General features: G+C 49.3%; 1 protein-coding gene across 3 annotated transcripts; it reads left to right on the top strand.

Moving 5' to 3' along the window:
* The first annotated feature begins 364 nt into the window (after positions 1-364).
* Positions 365-24,382, top strand: LOC118789905 (protein transport protein Sec24C-like). Of its 3 annotated transcripts, XM_036546634.1 has the most exons (25): positions 365-585; positions 2,873-3,066; positions 3,449-3,535; positions 3,985-4,105; positions 4,977-5,146; positions 5,675-6,415; positions 7,511-7,671; positions 9,324-9,392; positions 11,115-11,226; positions 11,409-11,536; positions 13,906-14,044; positions 14,297-14,412; positions 14,762-14,886; positions 15,578-15,769; positions 16,099-16,192; positions 16,642-16,758; positions 17,181-17,351; positions 17,856-17,952; positions 18,293-18,438; positions 20,160-20,298; positions 21,017-21,135; positions 21,833-22,012; positions 22,631-22,822; positions 22,973-23,062; positions 23,707-24,382. In XM_036546634.1, the coding sequence occupies exons 2-25, from the start codon at positions 2,892-2,894 to the stop codon at positions 23,845-23,847; spliced, it is 3,822 nt and encodes a 1,273-aa protein (XP_036402527.1). In that variant the 5' UTR covers positions 365-585; positions 2,873-2,891; the 3' UTR covers positions 23,848-24,382. The 3 variants fall into 3 exon arrangements, with proteins under 3 accessions (XP_036402527.1, XP_036402529.1, XP_036402528.1); XM_036546636.1 differs by lacking the exon at positions 3,449-3,535; XM_036546635.1 differs by lacking the exon at positions 9,324-9,392.
* Positions 24,383-24,473: the final 91 nt, after the last annotated feature.

Below are 24,473 nucleotides of genomic sequence, written 5' to 3'. Positions count from 1 at the left end.
CTCTTCACACCTGCCTGCAAAAAGGCCATTCCAAAGCTGTTCATGTAATTGATTTCCATTATGCTGCAGTTATTGAATCGTGAATTTAGGGTCACCTGGGCTGTATTCAGGTGTAGCACTCTTTGCATAATATTGTTGATATTATGATATTTCAGTCTCTATTTCGGTCCAGCAAATGCTATGAATTCAAAACTAATTTGTCTTCTCCCACGCCTTCAAAACCGCAAACTGGTCGGTGAGTAATACTGTGTAAGATCCAACCGAGCAACATTTCCTATGCGCCTGAACGCACAGGCCCTCGGCGCAGACCCAGCCATCCGCTCGTGGTGCGGGTGCGCCGACGCAGCATCCGGGTGCCGACGTGGCACACGGAGGCTAAACTTCCGGTGTACGAGCCCGACATCCGAGGTGGAGACGGAGGAAGAAGAAGGGATTAAGCGGAAATATCGCTCGGGAACGAAAGGTCCGAAAGTACGGCGACAAAAAGCGAGACGATCGGCTACGGGCGACCGACACCGAGCGCGACACAAACCGAGGACAGCCGTCCGCCGAGCTCGCTCAACACGCCATTTAACCCCGTTGGAGGTGGGTGCGGAAGAGTCTCCGGCCAGATTCCCAGAAAGAAGAATAATATAGTTTAGCTCGGAAGAACAGCCCACCGTCTCGCCTGGTCCAGTTTTTTCCCTGTGTGTCACGGTTCAACCCGGCGTGTAGGCCCGAGTGAGAACTAGGAGAGGCAGTTAGCATGGCTAGCTAAGATTCTCACTTTCCTTCGGATTAGAGTGTTGTTAACCCCTAACTTTCCCATCTGAACAAATGGGCAGCTAACGTTAGCTAACTACCAAAACTGAGTTTTTGACCAGGACGCTGTCATGTTTTATTAGCTAACTGTTAGCTAGCTATTGTCACCTCGTCCTGGTTAGCTAACCAGCTAGCTGGGTAGCTAGCTAACCGGCTAGCTGTTGAAATTTAGTTTGTCACGTCCCGGGGTAGTTACCAAACGTTTGCTAGGTAGTAAGTGAAGCTGTACCAGCTGCTAGCCAGCTAAGCACTAGCTGGTGAAATCATGTGTTGCTAGCAAGTGTACATATTGGGCTTTTGTTGGCTGGTAAGATAGCTAGCTAAATACGGTGGCATAACTTTACATGGCTAACGTTGAGTACCATATTTCCACTAATTTAACTAATTGTTAAGCGGGGTGCTCTCTTCATTTCGCAGTCACATAACCTCTCCACAAATCTCCGGAGAGATTTTAATATTATGAAAAAGGAAGGACGACATTCTACAGGCCCATACCCAGCTGGCTAGCTAACCAACTCGTTAACGTTAGCCATTTGGCTGTGTAGCCAGCTCAGTAGCTACATAATTGGCTAACCAACCATCTAGTTAACAACATTAACTGCCTTACGTTTTCCAGTACAGCTATGTTTAGGGTCAACACCACTATCCACAAGTATCTGGCTAGCTAATTAGCCTAGTGTTTAGGTAGATAGCTAGTAAGTTACTAACGCATGACTACGTGTAGCAGGCTTTACTATGTTGTCGTAGCATGCTATCTTACTGTACTTGTATTACATTTGGTAGATGTTCGCTAACGTCACAAAATTACATTTGAACTTGAAAGTACAATTTTAGAGTGGATAAAATGTAGAAGTAGCAAGCTAGTTTACTGTAGTGGAGGCCTGTGGACTTGTGACTGCCAGTGTAGTAAGTGATTGGTATATAATCGTAGGTAGAATTGTAACGTAGAGCATTCTCATACGAGTTATCTGCTCTATGCTTATAGTGACAATGTCTTATCAGTTGACATTTTTTTATTTTCGCTGAGCACCTCGCATTTTGTAAAGCTTGTCTTCTCTCTTGGGAAGTGGTAAGGTAAATGGCCTAGTTGAACTTAAGCAAACCCATCACGAAGACTGCTGATTTAGCTGATTAAGTTTCTCTGACAGCAGAAAGTTTTCCCTCTTGGCTAAACTCATCTTTGCTGTAACACCAGAATGTGTTCAGCTGAGCTGCGTAGCTTTCTCAGGCTGCAATATGTTGAGCTGTGAAACAGGATTGTGAAAATACTCTTGCACCTTTAGCGTTAATGTGATAGGGCTGTTGCAGATATTCCAGTTACGGATGTGTTATGCCCTCACTTTCTGTTACAGTGTGCACATGTTGTGCATGTCTTTAGAAGTCAAGTTGTGATAACATTTGCTGAGGTTGTGAGTCGCTTTGCTGGGCTATGAGTTCCTGCCATTCATTCTATTGACATTCATGGAATATGTCAAGTTAAGTAATTTAGATTGTTCCGAGTATCGTGAGGTAATATATAAAGTTGTTTTCCTGCTTAAGATCTTAAGTACACATTCAGACTGACTCATGTAGATTATTCTGAGTATTATGAGGTAATATATAAAGTTGTTTTCCTGGTTAAGGACTTAAGTACACATTCAGACTGACTCATGTCATTTTAGCTTCTAAGCTTCTGAATGCGCAGCAGGAGTCTATGATTATACTTTTCACATCATACTTGTGCCATGCTCACACTTTGCCCTGTGAAATTGTCAAGACACCAGCTGACAGTGAGAAGAATGAGTTGTGTTCAAGAAACATTAAAGCGCATCCATAGCTCCCATTGCTTGGGAATGCAGGGAATGGGTTGTGTGGGTGGGGTGTATCTTCTGTTGAGCATCATCCAAGCGACGGTACTGTTATGAATTCATTTACAGGGCCAGTAATGAGTTTTAATGACGAAACTGTGTAATCAGTTGGAAGATTCTCTCAAAGAAGAAAGCCGAGGGAGGATTGCATCTCTTCGGAATGACTCCTGACCGGCTGCCTTAAGTTTACGCCTGTGTCCCCTTTGTCCACTTATGTGTGTCAGATTTAGGGATGAACTTAGAATGAATGTCAACCAGCAAGCGCACATGGCCTCCCCGTATGGACAGCCGCCGCCTGGCTATCAGGGATACCCACAGCCTGCCTATGGGGGGCAGCACATGGCCGGGGGCTACCCCGCCCAGTATACGCCCTACAACGGCCCCGCCCCTGGATACCAGCAAGGAGCCCCGCCTCCAGGTGACAAAGCTGTAGATTACATTGTGTGTGAATTGTAGTAGCATTCTGAACCCAGGATTAGATCACCTGAATCACTTGAGGGTTTGATTTTTTTTCATTTCCTATCACACATGAAGGTGTATAGACAGATTCTCTCCTGAATGATTGGAATGTTTTTGAATAAATGTGAGGATTTAACTCATGGGTAATCTGACTTCCCGCTGAATTTGGGTGTGAACATCTCAAGTGGAATGAAAATTTTGACCCTCCCCAGCCCTGGAGGCACGGGGTCATACCCTTGGCCAGTGTGATCGTTCATAGGACTGATTGCATCTCAATCTCCTTGCTTTGATGTCTGCCTTGACTTTCTGTTTATTCTCCATCTCTGCTTCTTGTATTTCAGGATATTCTCCTTATTCGAGCTTTCCCTCTAAGGCTCTTGCTGCAAATGTAGTTTCCGACCTGTCCTCTCCCTCTCCTCTTGACTTGGGTAACTAGTTTCTCTGTGGTTTCTCTGAGTGGATCCCTTTCCTTCCCCATCCGTAATGACACACACAATCAGGCCAGAAACTGTATTCCTGTTCTGCTGCAACCAGGGATGGGTAGATTGTAGGCATTGTAGGTCTTTTTCCTTATTGACTTATTTTTCAGGTTAGACATGGGGGGCTAGTTTTGTGTGTTCATTTGGTTGGGGGAGGTGGTGGGGGGAGTGATGCGTAAGGGTTTCAATGTATTCGCTGAGGGACACCTCATTGGTTTACAAAGTGCAGATGATGATTTTTGATGCTTTGTAATAAGCTTAGCACGAGCCAAGAAGTTGATATTTTTCTCTTAGCCAGTTTTTTTAATGATGTTTTTTGCATGCCGTAGTGACGTGTGAATGCAAACTAACTTGTCAGTTAAGACAATAACAACGCCCCTCTTTCTCGACCCGCACAGGTCCGGCGCGGCAGCCCCCCACTTCTGGGGCTCCCCCTGTTTCAGCCCCGCAGGCTTACAGCGCTTACCCCCAGGGAGGGGTGCAGAACGGCCCCCCCTCCATGAACAGCCAGCCACAGAGGTGAGTCTTCCGAACACGGAGGTACCTCACCTGAAGCAACACACCTTTCCTCTGACTTGAGTGGCGAAAGCATACCTGTCTCTCCAAAGCAGAGTGACCGTAGAAAGCTGGAGTCTGAGAATTTCAGATTATGTTCAAGGGAATGATAGGTATAGTACTATAGAGAATGATAACCTGTAAACTCGAACCGAGCTCAGTTTGCACGGACATTTGTCTTTCAGTTTTTAGACACATTGGAGGCTGTCCCAATGCTGGAATTGGAATTGGTTGGCTTCATGGGGTTTTGTTCAGGGTGTTTGACCACTGTCTTGTCTGTTGGGCAGAAAGCCAGTGTGGATCCCTATTAATTGGAATGATATTCCAATTAATATACAGAAGAAATTATTCCAAGATTTCGGTTGCGTTGGTGTTCAGATGGAATGTTTTTATTTAATGATAAATAAATTTGTTGAAAGCTGTAATCAGAGAGACTGGTTGTTAAATATTAAATATGCAGCTATGTTAAATGCATACTGCTGAAATATTTAAACTCCATGATTGCCACTACCTTTGTTTCCGGGGAAACTTTTAAACGTAATTGCTTTTAAAATGAAAAGTGGTTCATTCACAGAATGGACTGAATGCCTTTGGCCAGATACGTAGTATGTGTAAATAGTGCTCAATTCATATAGTTGACTGTAGAGTTTACTAGCATAGGCCTGTTTAAAGAAATACTCAATGATGAGTTTAAGCCTGATGGAGATCTGCCATAGTATAAAGCATTTGAGTGTAAGGTTCAGCAACATGTGGATTTTATCATCTCTCCTTGGGGTTTCTTGGGGTTACCTGGAGTGTCCCTTGTACCTGAGCGTTTTTGGTTTTTTTGGGGCAGGCCGCCGGTCTCTCAGCCCTACGCCCCACCTCAGGCGCATCCTCCCGTGACCCAGCCTGCTTACCACCAGCAGTATGGAGATCCGCCCACCAGCACCCAGCAAATGACCAATCAGATGGCTGGCATGCAGATCGGCTCCACAGCAGCATCCGTGGCAGGTCCTGGTTATGGTAAGCACCAGTGCCTTCATGTGACCCTAGGATAGGAAGTAAGTAGCCTGTTCAGTTTACAGATAGGCAATTTGGGTCTTGTGTACATAAAAAGTTAATCAACTTTTATCAAACTTGCCCCACTTTCAGTTGGTGTAGATGGCTGTTGAAGATGAGTCACTGATGCGCTTTCTCATTAAGGCGTAGGGTTGTCTGTCCTTCTATGTCAGCAATTCTTAGGCAGTGAGTGTTTGTTTCATTGAGTGTCTGATACAGAATCAATCTTGTCTTTTTAATTAGCATATTACCAGCATTACAGCAGTGTTATTAATGCCTGAGCGCTCGTGCTCTCCCCTACCTCAGTGGCCCATTAGACCAGTGATATGTGTTGCTGTACTCTTAAAATGTTTCTCAGGGACAAGGGCAGACATGCGTTCTCGTAATGAGGTTAATGGCCATGGATGACATCACCGCTGTAACTCTAAGCTTCCTTTGATGGATCACAGAAGTCTCTCTCTCTCTCTTTCCCTCTCCCTCCTCCCGTTTCAGGTCCACCTCCATCTTCTCAGCCTCCCGCCTCTGCTGCTTTTACATCTGCCCCTCCCTCCTTCACTGCTCACTCGGCTCCCGCCTCCCAGCCTCCCCTAAACGCCGGCATGCCCCAGGGACCCCCGCCCTCTGTCTACGGGGCGCCCCCGTCCTCGCAGCAGTCTTTCCCGGGGTCTGCCCCGCCTTCCCGGCCCCCCTTTTCGGGAGCCGCCCCCCCTCCCTCGCAGCAGTCCTTCTCGACAGCGCCCCCTGCCTCACAGCCTCCGTTCTCCGGGGCTCCGCCTCCGCCCTCCCAGCCTTCGTTCGGCGGGCCGCCTCCTCCCTCTCAGCCCCCTTTTGCTGCGGGTCCGCCGCCAACCTCCCAGCCCCAGTTAACCCCAGGGCCCCCCCCTTCCCAGCCCCCTTTCACCGGTGCCCCCCCTCCCACCTCCCAGTCTCAGTTCCCGGGCGGACCCCCCCTCCAGCCACCTGTTTCTCAGCCCACCTCCTACCACTCAGCTCCTCCTCCCGCCACTGGCTTCCCTCCCCCACCAGGGGGCGCTACCCCTAGCCTCCCAGGGATGCAGGGGCCCCCGCTTCCGCACCAGTCCCTGTCAGGGCCTGCCATGCCGCAGCCTAACCACATGGCTGGGCCCCCAGGGCAGCCCGGCATGCAGGGGATGCCCCCTGGCCCCCCCACGTCAGGTGTGCCTGGACCCCCGCCACAGGCAGGGCTGCAGGGCTATCAGCCCCAGCAGAACGGTAAGTGTACCATAAGTCTACCGCCTCCTGCCCCACTGCAGGGGTCTCTGGTACAAGTGTTCACAGACCCACAGGGAGGTTATGCCAATGAAGAGACAAAACATCATGTAATATGAATACCCATACTATCTCACAGTACATAGAAACATGATTTATTCATACAGCTCAACCGCATAGATACAGGCCATTATCCGTTAATGGCATGTTTTCCTGTTTACCAATTGTTGAAAAAGAAAACATTCAGAGCGTAAGAGCCTGCTCTGTGTGCGTGATGCGTTAGCAGCGTCGTAGTCTGCTTTTGGGGCGGGTCGATGCCTGAGCTGATCATAAATGTCTCATCATTAATTCACGATTCGTAGCGGTGCTGAGCTGCTCCGCTGCCGTAGTGTGGAGTGACGCGCGGTCGGCCTCGTTCTCCGAGGCTGTAACCGAACCCCACCGGTGTGGGTTACCGCTGCGCTGAATACGCCAGGCGTTGCGGCTCCTAATTGTCAGGTACTACTAGATGTGCTATGTTTCTGTCTCCGGTTACCGCTACGGGCACCAGCGGGAGATCCTCTTACACAAAGCAGCCAGCTCCAAAGCTCATAGCGGCCGAGTTCCAGTTTATGCCATTTTTACCAAAGCGAAAAAACCTTGAAAAAAAATACACATTCCAACATCCAAGCTTTTATGAAGTTTGCCATTTGGCCTGCATTCATCATCACAATGTGCTTGGATGAAGTGAAGTTGTGACCATATGTTATGTTAATGCAAACAGGGATCTGTATTTGCATTCATTTGATATTCTAATGTTTTTTGATGCCCAAGATTAAATATTCAGATCATCAAACTCAGGGCTTTTTCTTCTCTCAAGTGCAGGGAAGATTCAGTTATTTTCCTGTATGCTAGCTTCACAACCCCGTGTAAAGTATCTTTCATGCATAGCTATGAGAATAAGTAAAGCTGCATGTTTCTTACTTTTATTGTTCGTTAGCTAAAACCTTTGATACTGATCTGAGAACCTCATTACTCACCTCGTGTTTCATTGCTCAGATAATCAAACGTTGTGTCACTTCCTAGCGAGCTGTAAATACTGATACATTTCTCCCCCAGGTGCCTACGGGCAGATAAGGGGGCCTCAGCCGGGCTATCCAGGCTCTTACCCCGGGCAGCAGAGTTTCGGGGGACAGCCCCCGGGCCCGGCCCCCGCGCCGGCCCCTGCACCCGCCCCGCCGCCACAGAAACGGCTGGACCCCGACTCCATCCCCAGCCCGGTAAGAGCGGCACAGTGTCTTCTCCCTCAGCTGTGGTGTGTGTGTGTGTGTGTGTGTGTGTGTGTGTGTGTGTGTGTGTGTGTGTGTTGGTGCGTTTTTGAACATCCACATCAAGTGCACAGCTGCTTTGGTGAAAGGAGGGGATGGTCACTAATACAGTGTTCAGGTGAATCTGACAATGACTTAACTTTTAACATGACTGTCTGATTCAAATTTTTTTTTAAAGGTTGTTTATAATATTATGAATATTTATATTTAAACGATAAGCAACAATCATCACAGGTTCAGGCTATTGTAAGTAATGTATGTGGTGAATATGTCGCTAATAGAAGGCCAAAATGCCGATGTCCTTGCCAAGGTGACTAGAGTATCATAGAGCACTGTAGTCTTTTGAGAATGATAGGGCTATTTGGGATTCCCTTAAAAATACACCCTGTACATTAATATAAATGAGAAAAAGCTTCAGAAAAAGCATTTCCTACAGCTGCAAGGCTGACCCTCAGGCCCCTGCTTTCCCCAGGTGGCAGAATGTTCTCCACCTGCACATGCTCTTTCTCCACAGTAATCCCAGATAGCCCTGCGACGCTCTACGGCAGAAGCTCCCCCAATCCCATAAGGGCCCCCGCAGCACAGTCTGTATCGCTGCGGTATTAGCTTCCTCACGGGTTCACCACCGCCGCTTGTAATCCCACACTTAAGTATGGAATTACCATGTTTAAGCGTTTAATTGATGCCCGCGCTGTCTAATGAATTCCCGCGTGAGGGGGAAAATTAAGTGGGTTGAAGTATTATCAGGGCCACGGCGCTGTTTACTTTGCGCTGTCCACTCTAATGCCATCAGCAGGTCTGCTCGGTTTTTCTTTCTCTTCACTCCATCTTCATTTCAGCTCTACAAGTTCTGTTGTAAGCATCACACCAAGGATGATTGAAGATATTTTGACAGGAAAAAATTTGTTGAGTCATAGTGCACAAATGAATAGCTCCACAAGTCCACTTCAGAGGTATTGAAGAACACTGAATTACAGTTATGGGTCTCTAAACTGCCATACAGCTTGTAACACTGCATACATTTCAGTTTCACAAAAAAGTAAAAAATATGTATATCAGTGCAAAAATTTCACTGTCCTGATGGCAGAAGAGAAACTCAGCCATTTCTTGCAGCACCTGAGAGAATTTTGTTGAAAAAATTCCAATAGATTGGAATGTCGAATGGCCACATTGTGGATTTGACGACAACCCACACCCGAAATCGGGTCAGGTCTTTCCCATTGACGAGATGAAACGGACCTGGGGACAGGTGAGGCCGAACGCGGCCGGAACATCAGATCACGTTCCTCGCGGTTCTGGGAAAGGCGAGGCGGGAGCCACCAGGGAGCCGTCCCCCTGATGTCTCATGTTCGCACCATTCTTCCGAATATGATTCCTCATGCTCTCTGCTTCTGCCTGAGTTGTGCATGGTGTCTGAGCGTATGACTAATACTGGTAATTAATTGCCGTCTGGGAGGACAGAAGTAACCGCTGTTACTTTTCTGTTCATTTTTTTTGTATCTTCTCTCCTTTTTTTTTGTCCCACCCCACCCTCTTTTTTTGTTTTTGTTTTTTTTGTTTTGTTTATTGAATCATGGGACATTTTTTACCTTTAAAATTAAAAGCAAGCCACAGATCTGCAGCCTGTGCAGAAAACGAGGCATAGAATAGACCCAGACGCTATTCCCAGCCCAGTAAGTGCAGCGTGTCTGTCTGTCTGTGTCTGTCTGTCTCGCACTAAAACCTGACCTAACCCCCCCCTCTCTTTCTAGTCCAGTCAAATGCATGCCCCCAAACCCTGCACCCCCACCTGGGTCCCCCATGCCTGTTTCCACGCATGCTGACCAGCCTCTCCTGTCCCGTCACGTCACGGTGTTTTCCCTGAAGCACTTTTCGGAATGGCTATGAAATTCTCCTGCCTCTCTCTCTCTTTGCTGTGTGCAAATGTTTGCTCTTGAAAGCACCAGTGTGTAGTATTAGTGTAGCTGTCTGTATGGGCACTGTGAATAATAACTTTCTTTTGGGTTCTAAAAGAAGCCCCCGTCCCCTTCCTCACCAGGCGGTGCCTACAACGCAGTGTGTGCTGTCAAAATTATAAAAACGATCGCTCTTCCCTGCATCGGGAACAAAGAGGAAATCACGAGCTGTGAAGTTATGGTGCAGGACACTTTGTGAGATGATTGAGAGTTGCCTGGAGGAAGCTGTAGGCAGATGCTTAGGGCCCAGCAGAGACAGTGGTGCTGCACTTCTGAGCGACAGTTTGGTTTGAAAACCTTAACAGGAATCCAAGCCCAGATAAAAACTTTTAGTTATCATTTATCATGTAATGTAGTTGTATCTATGTAATGTAATCATAGTTTGAAATTAATTTTTGATAGGGAGAATGAGTTGAATATTTACACACCATTTACACACCATTCCCTGGGAGTTGTTTGTGTAGTGCTGTGGCATAGGAGAGCCCCCCTCTGTATGCTAAATGCAGAAATCTGCACATTGGTCTTGTTGACACGATAGGCGGGGTAATATGACACAATATTGCAGTCCCATTAGATTGTTTTAAGCATGGATTTAACATGTTCAATGGTCTTTTGTTTTGACCTGTAATTGTGCTGTTAACAATGGAAGGTAAAGATTTACTGATTGTTTGGTAAGTTAATAAGTGGGGGTGATTCACCCTGACAACAGCATATGCAGATGTGGTTTTGTTGTCTGGAAGGTGTTGTGATTATTAGGCCATGAATTATGATCCCTCGAAATCAAACAGCCACCTGAAAGAGTAGCTCTAGTAAAAGGATGCTTACTGCTACTGCTCTTGAAATGAATTTAACATTTATAAAATGTATTAGACAATTTGCTGTGTGCATATAGACATTTGACACTTGTAGTGGGGAGGATTTCTGAACATGTCATTTGGAATACTCCAGAACTCAAAAGGAATTTATTTGTCTGTTTTTCCCCACTGCTTGTTTTCATAGCTGAGTGATCTTGTTTCATTTTTTCCACAGACTGCCGTTAAGGAAAATGTTACATTATGTTTTGCCATCAGCTGATGTGTATGACGTCTTTAAGATTATCATAGAAGAGATTGTTCAGGAGTTGAAACAGTAGTGCAACTCACCATTAGATCAGAACACCCTCTTCTTACTGTATACTTATATTAAGATAAAATGTAGCCTCATTGACAGATTTCCTGTTTTCCGAGATAAAAATAAGATGGATTAGCAATTCCTGGTTATTCCCTGTTGTGGAAAACCGGTATTGAGTATTGGTATTGTTTCAGTATGAGATCTGATGTTCATGTCCGCGGATAGAAATCTGATGTAGTGTTTTTAACGGCTGTTTAATCGTCTCTTTTCCTTCATGTGTGCTTTGGTGACACAAGGTTCCCCTTTTTCAATCCCCGTCGTCCATTTCAGATTCAAGTGATCGAGGACGACAGAGCCAATAAGAGCAGTGAGCCCTTCACCACGGGGGTGAGAGGTCAGGCCCCGCCTCTCGTCACGACCACCTTCCAGGTCAGAGATCAAGGTAAGGGGACGTCTGTGTTTACTTCCCCCCTCCCAGGAGGCATGAGGGCAATATTGTTCTGTGATTGGTGCTGCCGTTCCCCCCTGTGTTTAAATATAACCTGTCCTCACCCTGTGATGGGTTGTGTTGCGTGCAGAGGCCTGTGTTGTGATCGGTTCTGATTTGTTTTTATTTCACCCCAGGGAACGCTAGCCCCCGCTTCATCCGCTGCACGGCCTACAACATGCCCTGCACCTCTGACATGGCCAAACAGTCCCAGGTCCCGCTGGCAGCCGTCATCAAGCCCCTGGCCACGTTGCCCCCAGACGAGGTGAGAGCCCGCGCCCGCTCTTCCTCCCTCCCGTCCGGGTGGCCAGGGTAGATTCGGCCTCCCGCTCTGCGGACTGTGGCCGTTCCGTTCTCAGCCTCTCCCAACGATGCCGTGGCCAAGGCTCGCTGAGGAGGCTGTGTCTTTGCCGCTCCGTCCAGGGGCAGCTCACGGCAGGCAGGCTGACCGGGTTGAACTCCGTACGGACAGAGTGTGCGTGTCTGAGCGAGACGAGGTGCAGGGTGACCCTTCAGTGCCTTTTTTTACAGAGTACAGATATACGTACAGTGGTTATTTGGTGCTATTAGAAAGAGAGTTCTTACCACACTCACACAGGTCTATTTTGGCAGCGCAAAGCCCCAGCGTCTCATCACAGGTCATTTAAACTGCTATTGAACCATCACTTTACTGATGAGCAGTTTGTAAAAATGCATCGCCGGTGTTGCTGCGGACAGAAGCGAGACCGACATGAAGGGAGCGGCGCTGATCTCCATAGCCCCCCCCCAACTGAAACTGAGTATGTAAGTGACATTGTCAGCTCTGAGCGGCAGCGCTGGTGATGACATGCATCGTAGACGAGCACTGTATAAGAAAGTGGTGGTGTGGGTCATCATGAGAGCGAACAGCAGTGTGGTGACTTTCTTACGGTCTTTATGAAGAGTCATTTCAAATGGCTAATCTTGTCATGGCTAATAGCGAATGGCTAATCTTGCGCAACCGCAACTACAAAAACACGAACTGTTTTAGATGGACATGCCGCCTATATTGCACTATACTCTCCACTTCCATTAGGCCAGGCCATGGCCTGGTGTGTAACGGTAACACCATGGGGCTGTCCTTTTATGCGTTGTCTTGACAACACTTAAATCAGTATAGCTGCTTTTTGTCTGTGTTGGTATTAATGGCAAATACCAAAGCAGCAAAGGAAAAACTCATGTTATACGCCTTGTTGCATCACTAACCAGCTATCTTCATTCGGTTTGGCTTCAAAATAAACTTGCTAATATTGACTTTTACAGTTTTAAGGGGGAAGGGGGAAGTATCCCCACAGTATCGTCCCCCCTTTTTTTAGAACAGCACCGAGATTTTCCCACGCGTGGTGTCGGCTGTTTCAAAGAACTGTTTCGTCCATTCGGTGGCTAATTTAAGAGGCTTAATCCTTGTCCCAATTGTGGCTGGGGGGATTTGTGTCCATCTTGGCAACCGTCTCTCCTTTCCACTCTCCCAGGAGCTCCATTTTACCCCTCGTCCCTGTCCGTCTGCCTCTGTCCTAGTCTTTCCCCTCTTCCCTGCGTCTCCAAGAGTTGTCTCTGGATCAGTTTCAACTTGTTGCACAGAATGGTTGAGTATATTATCAGGGTTTGGCTATCTGATCCCAAATCAGTACTTGGAAAGAGGCACCATCTACTAGGAGTGTTTACCTCACTTGCTCCAGTCCCACAGTTACAGTTTCCTTGTACTTAAAGAGCTTAAAAACAGGAGCTGCCAGAGGTGCTGTACGTCCATTAGGACATAAATCTCACTTAGATTTAATGAATTCATGCAAAACATCTGACCTTCACTCTGTCATTCAATCAGTGGAGTTTTATTTTGGCTTAGCCCTCTAATGAAACTCCTCCCCCCTGTTATTTCCCATTAGTACCCATGACACCTTCAGTTACAGACCCCCCTCTCCCGCTCTTCTCGCTTTCAGTAATACCCCCCACCCCCCCCATGTGTTTGTGTTACTAATGATAGGTGCTTGTTTAGCTACCTCCATTGCAGCTGTCCGAATAAATCAGCCAAGGAAAGCGATCCGGATTGGAAAAAGTAGCTCACCGTCGCGCTGACAGCACCCCCCGGAGGCCAGAGTGGGAAATGGGGGGCAGTTAGGACAGAGAGGGCTACCCGCAGCGCTGTGGATCCCGCTGACCTGTTGAGCTTGTCATGCGTCAGACTCCGGGTGGTGCCTTGGGATATGTGGTTCATGTCAGGTGACGTACGGAATAATTCGTCAGCGAACAAATCGGTAACGAGTGGAATTTACTATGAGCGTCTCTGTGTCCGCACAGCCATTCATTTGTCTACAGAAGGAAGGAGCGCAGAAGTGAGGAAGTGGAAAATGTAGTGCGGTGCCATTAAACGTCATCTTCTCCCTGCGTTTGTAATGATGTGAGCATGAGGTCATGTTTTTTCCACTATGGCCAAAAAACGAAGGAATCTCTGTCTCCCTCGTTCATATCCAAGGCATAATCAGTCTTTCCCCAAAGCACAGGACCTTTTGTGATTGCCTTCATAAAGTCTGATTCCGCCGGCTCGAGATGCAAGTCTGCCGCGCTTGTTTCGTGACGCACACCGAACGACCTCCTCCTCCCTCTGCCCCTCCTTCCCAGACGCCCCCCTATACGGTGGACCACGGAGAGAGCGGGCCGATCCGCTGCAACCGCTGCAAGGCCTACATGTGTCCCTACATGCAGTTCATCGAGGGCGGGCGGCGCTTCCAGTGCGCCTTCTGCAGCTGTGTGACGGAGGGTGAGTGGCGGGCGGGGCTCGGGGTTGGGCACCCGAGGATTATGGGCGAGGCCACCCACAGCTGCTCGCCGTCGAGTAAAGGAATTATGCAGCTACAGTAATGTCCCATGGACAAATGAGCAGCACTGCCTTGCTTGGTGTTGGATGCGGCAGGTTGCTAAGCGCAGAGCCTATCCAGTATAGTGTCTTTGCCCCTGTGTCTGCCTGTCTGTGGGTGGAATTTGCTATAACTTGTCTCTCCCTTGTTCCCAGTGCCCCCCCATTACTTCCAGCACCTGGACCACACGGGGAAGCGTGTGGACTGCTACGACCGGCCAGAGCTCTCCTTGGGCAGCTATGAGTTCCGCGCCACCGTGGACTACTGCAAGGTAGGCGTCCGGGAGGCTGCGCACACACCGTGGCAGTTATAGTCATATACAGTTATAAAATCCATGACCAAATGTTCAACATACGACAAAAGTACAAAGCTTGTGCAGGCAGAAACAATTTATTAGGTTGGGCAGCAAAGCACTGTACAGAATTAAGAGGATCCCACTCGCCGGTCGTCGTGGTATTGCATTTTGGACAATTTAAGACTATCATTCGAAACGGACCAGCGAAGTTTGATTGCGCAGGCATCACGAGCATGTCTGTATCGCCCTCCTGGGAGGTGCTGTTGCTCCTCGTTTCCTTCTGCATGCGTATAACTGCCTTGACTTTCTCTCCCCTTCCCTGCAGAACAACAAGCTGCCGCAGCCCCCGGCCTACATATTCCTGATCGACGTGTCCTACAACGCCGTGCGCAGCGGCCTGCTCAGCATCATCTGCGAGGAGCTCAAGACGCTGCTGGACTTCCTGCCCAGGTACAGAGGTCAGAGGTCAGACCCTTTAAAAAAAAAAAAAAAAAAAAAAACTTAAGGGGTCTGGCTACTCAGGAGAAGAATTGTCACCTTCTAACAGGTTATTGTAAATGATAATGTAGAGGAGCAGTTGTAGCAGATGCATCTGATGAGATATTAGCTTCATCCCAAAGATGCCCAAAGGATTGCCTGTGGAAAATAACTGGTGCCCGTTATAGTTTGATCCATCTAATTGCACCTCGATGCTTATTGAGATCCCTGGAAAAATTCTAATCGCGTCTGACAGGACAACACTTGATCAGCTAAGCAGGCCCGCAAAGATGGAATTAATCTATCATCCACCAGCTTTCTTTTACGCACTTGAGTATTGATTTACTGTACCTGCGAGTTACTGATAAAGTGTTTTAATTCCAGTTTTACAGAAGTATAATAAAGAGATATCTCTGACGGCCAGGCGAGCAATATTTGCCTCATATGGGCCCTCAATTACGTTTCGTTAACAAATGGTAATCCTATCGCAATTACCGATCCGCCAGCCGCATTGCGTCGGGGTGCTGTGCCGGCGCTCTGTGATAAATGACGGCGGGCGAACTCCTCGGAGCCGCGCGAGGCAGAGTAATCCATCACAGAGAGCCGGGGGCCGACCCGCGGGGATCACCTCCATTAATCAGGCCCGGTCCGTTTGCGCCCGCAGGGAGAACCCGGAGGGCGACTCGAGCGTCAGAGTGGGCTTCGTCACCTACAACAAAGTGCTGCACTTCTACAACGTCAAGGGCTCCCTGGCGCAGCCGCAGATGATGGTGGTGTCGGACGTGGCCGACATGTTCGTGCCCCTGCTCGACGGCTTCCTGGTCAACGTGGCCGAGTCCAGGGCGGTGATAAACAGGTGGGACCCCCCCGAGTGACATCACTCCGGGTTCCTCTGTTCTGGTTTTGCTTCGGTGGAGTTCAGCGGTTGGAATGCTTGCATATCTTTGTCATTTTCTCTCAGTGCTTCTGTGTTGATACAAAATGAAAATGTATGAATGAACATTTTAAAATGAATGTTTCTTGTTCGGGAGCATGAATTGTTTGGAGATTGCTGATGGTGTAGGGCTTTCCTGCCGCGTGGCCGTGCGAGCGCGGTTCTCGGGCTTTGAGTCGGGAACGCCGCCGCTGCGGTAGAGCGGAGCTCTGCCAGGTTGTGAGCGTGCTGTGCTGTGCTGTGTGTCGCAGCCTGCTGGAGCAGATCCCAGACATGTTCGCCGACACGCGGGAGACGGAGACCGTGTTCGGGCCCGTCATCCAGGCCGGGCTGGAGGCCCTCAAGGTGGGCTGCCTCTCCTTCCTTCTAATATCGAGAACAAAACAATGTTTCCTCATCGCTCAACTTTCCTAAACAGTGACACTGGGCTGTAATTTTCACTACTGAGTTCTGTTGGAGTGAAAAGACAGCGGCTATTGATGGTGTCTATCACAGGAAATAAGGTTACGTCAGGATTTGGACAGAGGTGAACTGCAGTGCTGGACACCTTGCCCCTTGTGTTGTTCCGTTTAGATTAAAATTTAATTTTTAATGAAGCAGACACAGAGCAAACCTTATGAAAGTGTCCTACATGTAGAGGCACGCGGCGCTGAAGGCGTGAGCGTTAGCATTAGCGCTGCAGAGGCGCTCTCCTTCCACAGGAGGCTCCCAAGGTGACCCCCGTCAGGACCGGCTGCGAGCTGTCACTAACGAGCAGCCTGCTTTCCCTCCTTTTTTTTTCCCTTTCCCCCCAGGCGGCGGACTGCGCGGGGAAGCTTTTCATCTTCCACTCCTCGCTGCCGATCGCCGAGGCCCCTGGGAAACTGAAGAACCGCGAGGATAAAAAGCTGGTGGGCACGGACAAAGAGAAGGTAGGCGCCGGGGTCCTGACGGCCGGGGACAGGGTTCTGCGCCTGAGAAAGCGCTCTTCTGCCTTCTCCTCTGGGGATGTGGATCAAAGGGAGAAGGGAACCTGTGGCCCCCCCTCTCTCCTCTTCCCTCCATATGCTTTGCATTACGTGAATAGTTGGCCATATGGTTTTTGAGTATGAGCAAACCACATGCACCAGTGCTTAAATGTTTCCTGCTAACTTAATAACTCCGGAAAAGGAAGCGGGAAAATTGTGTGTGTGTGTGTGTATGTGTGTATATATATATATCTGTGCGCATATTTTCTGAATATATATATATAATGTATTCCAGAAAACTCATACACATATCTAGAATGGGAGTCATTTTTGCCACAATGTAAAAACCAGACTGGAAGTTTGACCCAGGCTGCCTGTGTTCTTAGTCCTTGCTCCAGCCCCAGATCAGTTTCTACGGTAACCTGGCGAAGGAGTGCGTGGGGCAGGGCTGCTGCGTGGACCTCTTCCTCTTCCCCAATCAGTACGTGGACGTGGCCACGCTCGGCGTGGTGCCCGTCTCCACCGGCGGCTCCGTCTACAAGTACACCTACTTCCAGGCGAGTGCACCCCGCCCTACCAGCAGGGCATCTCGGATATGCCGCCTCTAGGCTGGCTGCAGTGCTCTGTAGGAGTACGGTCACACTCCCATTCCTGAGTGATGTCCGTCTGCATAATTAGCAACCTGATGATCTGGAGCCATAGCGTCGACGCCATCGTTAGACAAGTGTGGTGTTGGTGTCCAGTGTGGTTTGCCCCTGGCTTGCATATGTTTGGACCACTGGATCTCTGTGGTCATTCAATACCTCTTATATACCGCTTACGTTTTTTTACATATAAACGTTTCCCAGGCATGACATTGAAAATAAGACAAGTGTTCAGATGAGATCATGCCCCAGTATATTGGTGGTTTTGTCATTTGGGGTGCATAACCAGCACACTGCCTTGGGAGGAAAGTAAACTTCCCCCATGGCGCCTGCGTATCATCAAGAAGCCACAGACCTGAAGAGCCCGGCCTGTCCGTGCGGTCCCTGAGCTCACGTTTGCTCTGTGTTTGTCCTCAGGCGCAGACGGACAGAGAACGCTTCCTCAACGACCTCCGGAAAGACGTGCAGAAGAACGTCGGCTTCGACGCCGTGATGAGGGTGCGGACGAGCACAGGTGGGTGACGCAGCTGCCGCGTGCCGCTCTCTGCCCCCCCCCCCCAGGCCTTTTTCAGGGTTTAGGTACCTGGGGTGCATCCTTGAAAAATAGCGTAAGTAGTGAAACCTATGTCTAGGACATAGCTGGTGATTAAAATGTTCTGGGAAAAAGTCAGCAAGCAACCTCAGGGAACGTTCTTACTTGCACGTAACAATCACATGCCCTGTCAGTACCCCTCACAAGTGTGGAGTGTCCAGCCAAACGCTTTCCCCTGGATTTATTTCCTCGTTGAAGAAAACTGGTCCAGGGTAACACAGCTGTCTTCACGCTCCCGCACCCGCCCCCTTCTCCCCGCCAGGTATCAGAGCAACGGACTTCTTCGGCTCCTTCTACATGAGCAACACCACGGACGTGGAGCTGGCGGGCCTGGACTGCGACAAGACGGTGGCGGTGGAGTTCCGGCACGACGACAAGCTGAGCGAGGAGACGGGCGCCCTCATGCAGGTGAGACGAGAGCCGTCGGGGCGCCGCCTCGGCGACGGCACGGACGCCGCTCCTACCGTTCAGCCGTGAGCTGAGCAGCTGCGCGCAGCTGTTAGGTCAAGAACGAGAGGCCTTGTCCCCCGTCTGTTGCACCTGTGAAGAGGGAAGCGTGGCGTGATCTGGTCCAGCAGCTTTGTAGCCGAGTGGGCTGCGCGACATGGAGCAGGCCTGAGTTACTCGCTGTGTTCGGCCACCTGATGGTGCTGTTAGCGCGCGCGCGCGCGTGTGTGAGTGTGCGTGTGTACGTGTATGTCTGTGTATGTATGTGCATCTATACATAATGTGAAACTTGTTTGTAGCTTGTTTATTGCCGCTGGTCGTAGTTTATATGTTTAGAAACCAAATTAGCCCCAGTGTTTGTAAGAGACCAGCTACTGTTGGAGACAAAAATGGAGGGAATCATGAATAGGAGAGAGTATCCATGATGGGTACAGTAGTGGTAGGCCTTTTATTGAAACAGCATGATGTTTCAGTTTTTTTCTCTTCAGTGCAAGTGCTGTGCATTTCCTTTTATCGTTTAGTTTAAAATCGTACCATGCCTCAGGTGTGTTAGCGTAATTTGCCAAATGTGGGTGGGCTACCAATTGGTCAAAAAGACTTTCCCTGTTTTCCTGTGTATTTTTATCTGTATCCCTGTGTCGTAGTTTGAGAGAGAGACCACCCGGACCCCATCTTTTTTACTTTATTTCCCATAATTTGATGGTTTACAGATAAGGTAGCAAGTGTGTTTTCAGATATTATCTTCTACATGTGATAGGTCTGAGTCTGATGCAGTGTTGTACTTTTGAGCAATCGGCTTGTCTGCTGCACTTTCACAACAACATGTCAAGGGATTTAAAGTAAAACGATCACTTCACAGAGGATAGTAGCTTTTTAAAAGCTCTGCCTTAACATTGCAGGATTAATCATCACTACCAACACTTGTTCAGGTTGTTGTGAAAAGAGAATGCAGGTGTAGGATTCAACAATTTTGATACCAGTTTAATGAAAAACTGTGGAAGCTTTAATATTAAGATGGGATACCTAGGTTGTGTGGGTGTGTGTGTGGTGTGTGAGAGTGTGTGTTTGTGCATGTGAGGGGGTGTGTCTGAGCCCTGTACCCTATCTCTCTCCTCTGTGTGTGTGTGTGTGTGTGTGTGTGTGTGGTGTGTTGTACATGTGAGGGTGTGTGTCTGAGCCCTGTACCCTCTCTCTCTCCCCTCAGTGTGTGTGTGGTGTGTGAGAGTGTGTGTTTGTACATGTGAGGGTGTGTTTCTGAGCCCTGTACCCTCTCTCTCCCCTTAGTGTGTGTGTGTGTGTGTGTGTGTGTGTGGTGTGTGAGAGTGTGTGTTTGTACATGTGAGGGTGTGTGTCTGAGCCCTGTACCCTCTCTCTCTCCCCTCAGTGTGTGTGTGGTGTGTGAGAGTGTGTGTTTGTACATGTGAGGGTGTGTGTCTGAGCCCTGTACCCTCTCTTTCTCCCCTCAGTGTGTGTGTGGTGTGTGAGAGTGTGTGTTTGTACATGTGAGGGTGTGTTTCTGAGCCCTGTACCCTCTCTCTCCCCTTAGTGTGTGTGTGTGTGTGTGTGTGTGTGTGTGTGTGTGTGTGTGTGTGTGGTGTGTGAGAGAGTGTGTGAGAGAGTGTGTGTTTGTACATGTGAGGGTGTGTGTCTGAGCCCTGTACCCTCTCTCTCTCTCCGCTCAGTGTGCCGTGCTCTACACCAGCTGCAGCGGGCAGAGGCGGCTGCGGATTCACAACCTGGCCGTCAACTGCTGCACCCAGCTGGCGGACCTGTACCGCAACTGCGAGACAGACACCCTCATCAACTTCTTCGCCAAGTCCGGTAAGGACCTCCGCGGGCCATTTACTCTCTCAGTTCCCTGTCGAGCCTCAGGCTCCCAGATAGTACAGCATCTTCCTGTCTGTGAGAGCTGACAAGTGCAGAGCTCTTAATGGGGAGCAAGAACCATTACTCTGGTAAAAGTCATTTTGGTAATTTTGCAGTTGCTATGATGAAATGTTCAGGGACTTCCTTTTGCAAATGCCCTAGAAGTGTTATAGTATGTATAGTATGTGGTTGAGTTAAACATATACAAATCTGCAATGATTGGCAGCTAGAACAAAACATTGTGTGTGAATCCATTTCCTGGAAAAACCTGTGTGTGTGAGTGTGTGAGTGTGTGAGTGTGTGAGTGTGTGAGTGTGTGAGTGTGTGTGTGTGTGTGTGTGTGTGTGTGTGTGTGTGTGTGTGTGTGAGAGAGAGAGAGAGAGAGAGAGAGATATCCACATGCATGTGCATCAGGGGCCCATGGCTGTCAGTCAGGGGAAGGCGGCAGTTGTTTCAAAAAGGAGAGATGGGCTTACCGCATAATTACCGCTTGCCAGCACAAAGCAAAATCATGCATAACCTTGCTTCCGGATGCGACCTTCAGATGGTGGAAATCAGATGGGCACCCATCTGTGCACTGGCAGGTTGTCCTCGCTGTACAGCATTATGGCGCAAATCTGACAGGCCTTTCTGTCATTCCGTCCCCCCTCCTCCCCTCCCCCCCCGTGTCCAGCCTACCGCAGTGTCCTCAGCCACCCCACCAAGACGGTGCGGGACAGCCTGGTGAACCAGTGCGCCCAGATCCTGGCCTGCTACCGCAAGAACTGCGCCAGCCCCTCCTCAGCGGGACAGGTAAGGGCGCGCCCGCGTTGCCTCGGCGACACCGCGTTACGCCGCGCGGCGGCGCCCCTCCTCCTGCGCGGTCCGTGTGTCCTTGCCTGCAGTTTACGCAGCAGGATGCGCGGCACGTCACTACAAGTTCAGCGGCGTTTATTTGCTTTTTCACCCTTTTCCTCCCGAGCTGAAATGCCCATTTGGACTCGCAAGCTGCATTCATTGCTGCAACCTCTGCTATCAATCCGGAAGAGTGCAGACAAGCCCTTTTTTTCCCCCTGAAACGCATGGTGTTTCTTTTTGAGTTGCAGTCCGTAGGTTGACCTTGCACAGACGAGTCAGAGAAAGATGCTTCATGTACGGGTTTATACAGGGAGGCTGTAGGTGCCCCCCGTTGACTAGTGGGGCTCACTGGTGTACGATGAGTCAGATAAAACCTAACTGGCCTTCCCACCCCTCTCCCCAGAGGGACAAAACCATTTATGTAACATCTATGGGTTTCAGTTTCTCATGGATAGATCACACAGCAAGGATCGAAACCAGACTGTACAGCTCCGCTCGCATCCAAAGCAAACATCTTAAACGCTTAAACCACTGGACAGCCCAACAAGCCCATCTTAAAATCATTATAGCACCTGTTTAACTGACATGTCAGTGGAGTATGTCTGACTTTGAGTTTGAGAGCGCCCCCTGTCTGCCTGGCTTGGTCCTGCAGCTGATCCTGCCGGAGTGTATGAAGCTGCTGCCCGTGTATCTGAACTGTGTGCTGAAGAGCGACGTGCTGCACCCTGGGGCCGACGTCTCCCTCGACGACCGGGCCTACCTGCGACAGCTGGTCGGCTGCATGGACGTGGCCGAGACCCACGTCTTCTTCTACCCACGCCTGCTGCCGCTGGTGAGTTACCCGCACGCATCCCCGCCTCAATGTCTCCGTTTCCCTACCTGTTTCTGAAAGGTTTTCCTGTGTCTGGAACATTCAATGAAAATAAAATGGGGGGGAAAAAAGCTTGATTGATGGTCACGGCAAGTTCAGTCGGTGAATTTGTTGCTTCACTGATGTAGTGCTGGAAGGTGTGGCAGCTACTTGAGGTGCACTCTCGCCTGGACTTCATATCCCATAAGCACCGTTACGTGAACTTGTTTAATTTATCTCTTACTGAATGGTTGTCAGTTCAGTATGACTTTGTAATTGCGTGGTTTATTGAATGATTCATTAATTGGTTGGTGGATTAGCTAATGATGTTGGTTGACAGGTTGTTGGTGTACTTGATTGATCGGTTTATGGAGTACTTCATTGGTTTACTGGTTAGTAGAGTACTTGACTGGTTGTTCAGTTTATGGAGTACTTGCTTGGTGGGCTGGTTGGTGTAGTATTTCATTAGCTGATTGGTTATTTGTTTGACGGACTGTTTGAAGTACTTGATTGGCTGACATGATTGTTTGATTGGTTGGAGGAGTACTCGATTGACTGATTGGTTAATTGTAATGGTGCACGTGAACTGTGTCTCTGCAGCAAAAGCTGGATGCGGAGAGTGACACCCTGCCGGTGGCGGTGCGAGACTCGGAGGAGCGTCTGTCCAAGGGCGGGGTGTACCTGCTGGAGAACGGCCTGAACCTCTTCCTCTGGGTGGGGGCCAACGTGCAGCAGGAGCTGCTGCAGAACATCTTCGGCATCTCCGCCTTCGGACAGATCGACCCCAACATGGTGAGGGAGCCCCCGCGTGACCTTTGACTTTCATTAAAGTCCATCTGAATAACTCATCCTGAATCAGATGAAGCTTTTGGGGCTGCCTGGGTTTGTTCTTCCTTGAGTGAGTCAGCGTGCAGTGTTTTGACCGTCGGTCTCTTCCCCCAGACAACCTTGCCGGAGCTGGATAATCCTTTCTCCAGGAGGCTGAGGGAAATTGTCGCGTCCTTCAGAGCACAGCGGTCGCGATACATGAAGGTGAGATTCCAGACGTTGGCGTGGTCCTCTCTTAGCTGCTCCACGCTCCTTTTTCTGAGAGGCGTTTAAATGGAGGTGTCTGTGTTCTCAGCCCACTGCGCGCTCCTAGGTTTCCGCAGTCCACAGGTGTGGGCTGGGTTAGCTGTCACCAGAGCCAGTAGACTGGACTCAGCCGGCATCTGGCAGGTTCAAACGCAAGGGAGCTGAACTCAACCCAAATCAGTGATTACAAGGATTAAGCGTGTGTGTGTGTGTGTGTTTGTGGCACTGTATTGAATGGGAACATTTTTCTTTGACAGGCTGTCTGGGATGAAACCTTATGTGCCTGTGTTAACTGAAATATTTAAAAGTTATCTGCGATGTCTTTGCTATGAAAGCATGTATGTGTGTGTCTGTGTATGAGATAAACAGTCTCCTCTGTGATGACCTACCCACAGTCCAGGTGTCTGTCTGTGTCTGTCTGTCTGTGTCTGTCTGTGTCTGTGTCTGTGTCTGTGTGCCTGTGTGTGTCCGTGTCTGTGTGTGTCCGTGTCTGTGTGTGTCCGTGTCTGTGTGTGTCCGTGTCTGTGTGTGTCCGTGTCCGTGTGTCTGTGTGTCCGTGTCCCCTGGCGGTCTCTCTAACGGCCCCCCGTCTCTCCCCGCAGCTGATGGTGGTGAAACAGGAAGACAAGCTGGAGCTGATCTTCAGGCACTTCCTGGTGGAGGACAAGAGCAGCAGCGGCGGGGCGTCCTACGTGGACTTCCTGTGTCACATGCACAAGGAGATCCGGCAGCTGCTGAGCTAGGAGAGGGGTTTCGGCCCCCCACCCCGCCCCCCCGAAACCCATCCTTCACCCCCTCCAATCACAGACTCGCTTAATCTTTTATTTGACACGAATAAGCAAAATGAATCAACCCGCCTCCCCTCTTCCCTTTTATCTCCCTTCCTACCTATATAACCTGAAAGAGTGAAAGAGGATTGCACGGATTCTGATTGGTCGGCGGCATTTGCGCTGTCGCGGTTCCTCCGGCCCAGGCCAGGCCCGGCTTCCCGTCCGATCCGGGCGCTGTGGCCGTGACGCCGGGGACGGGCCCACGCTGCACGCGTGCGCGAAGCGGCCATGCTGATTGTATAGAAGTGTTCTGTCTCTCAAACTGTGGCACTGAATGATCTCTGGGTGGGAAAACACTGCAGACCCTGATCAAAGGTGGCGTGCTTTTGTAAGAGAAAAGCTGGAAACTTCGCTAGAGAGAAGTCAAAATCAGTAACAGATCTTACGAAGAGGAAAAATATATTTAAAAAATATAATAATAAAATTCTGGTTTTACATCCGGAGATTTATTTTTATATTCTGCTCTGGCGCTCTCTTGCTCTCTGTCTTTCCTCTCTGTCTCTCTCTTGCTTTCTCTGTCTTTCTGTCCAACAGCCTCT

The sequence above is a fragment of the Megalops cyprinoides genome, chromosome 15, assembly GCF_013368585.1.
Source record: "Megalops cyprinoides isolate fMegCyp1 chromosome 15, fMegCyp1.pri, whole genome shotgun sequence".
NCBI classification, from domain to species: Eukaryota; Metazoa; Chordata; class Actinopteri; order Elopiformes; family Megalopidae; genus Megalops; species Megalops cyprinoides.
The sequence above is the reverse complement of the archived record's forward strand: the minus strand, read 5'-3'. Positions and strand labels throughout refer to the sequence as shown.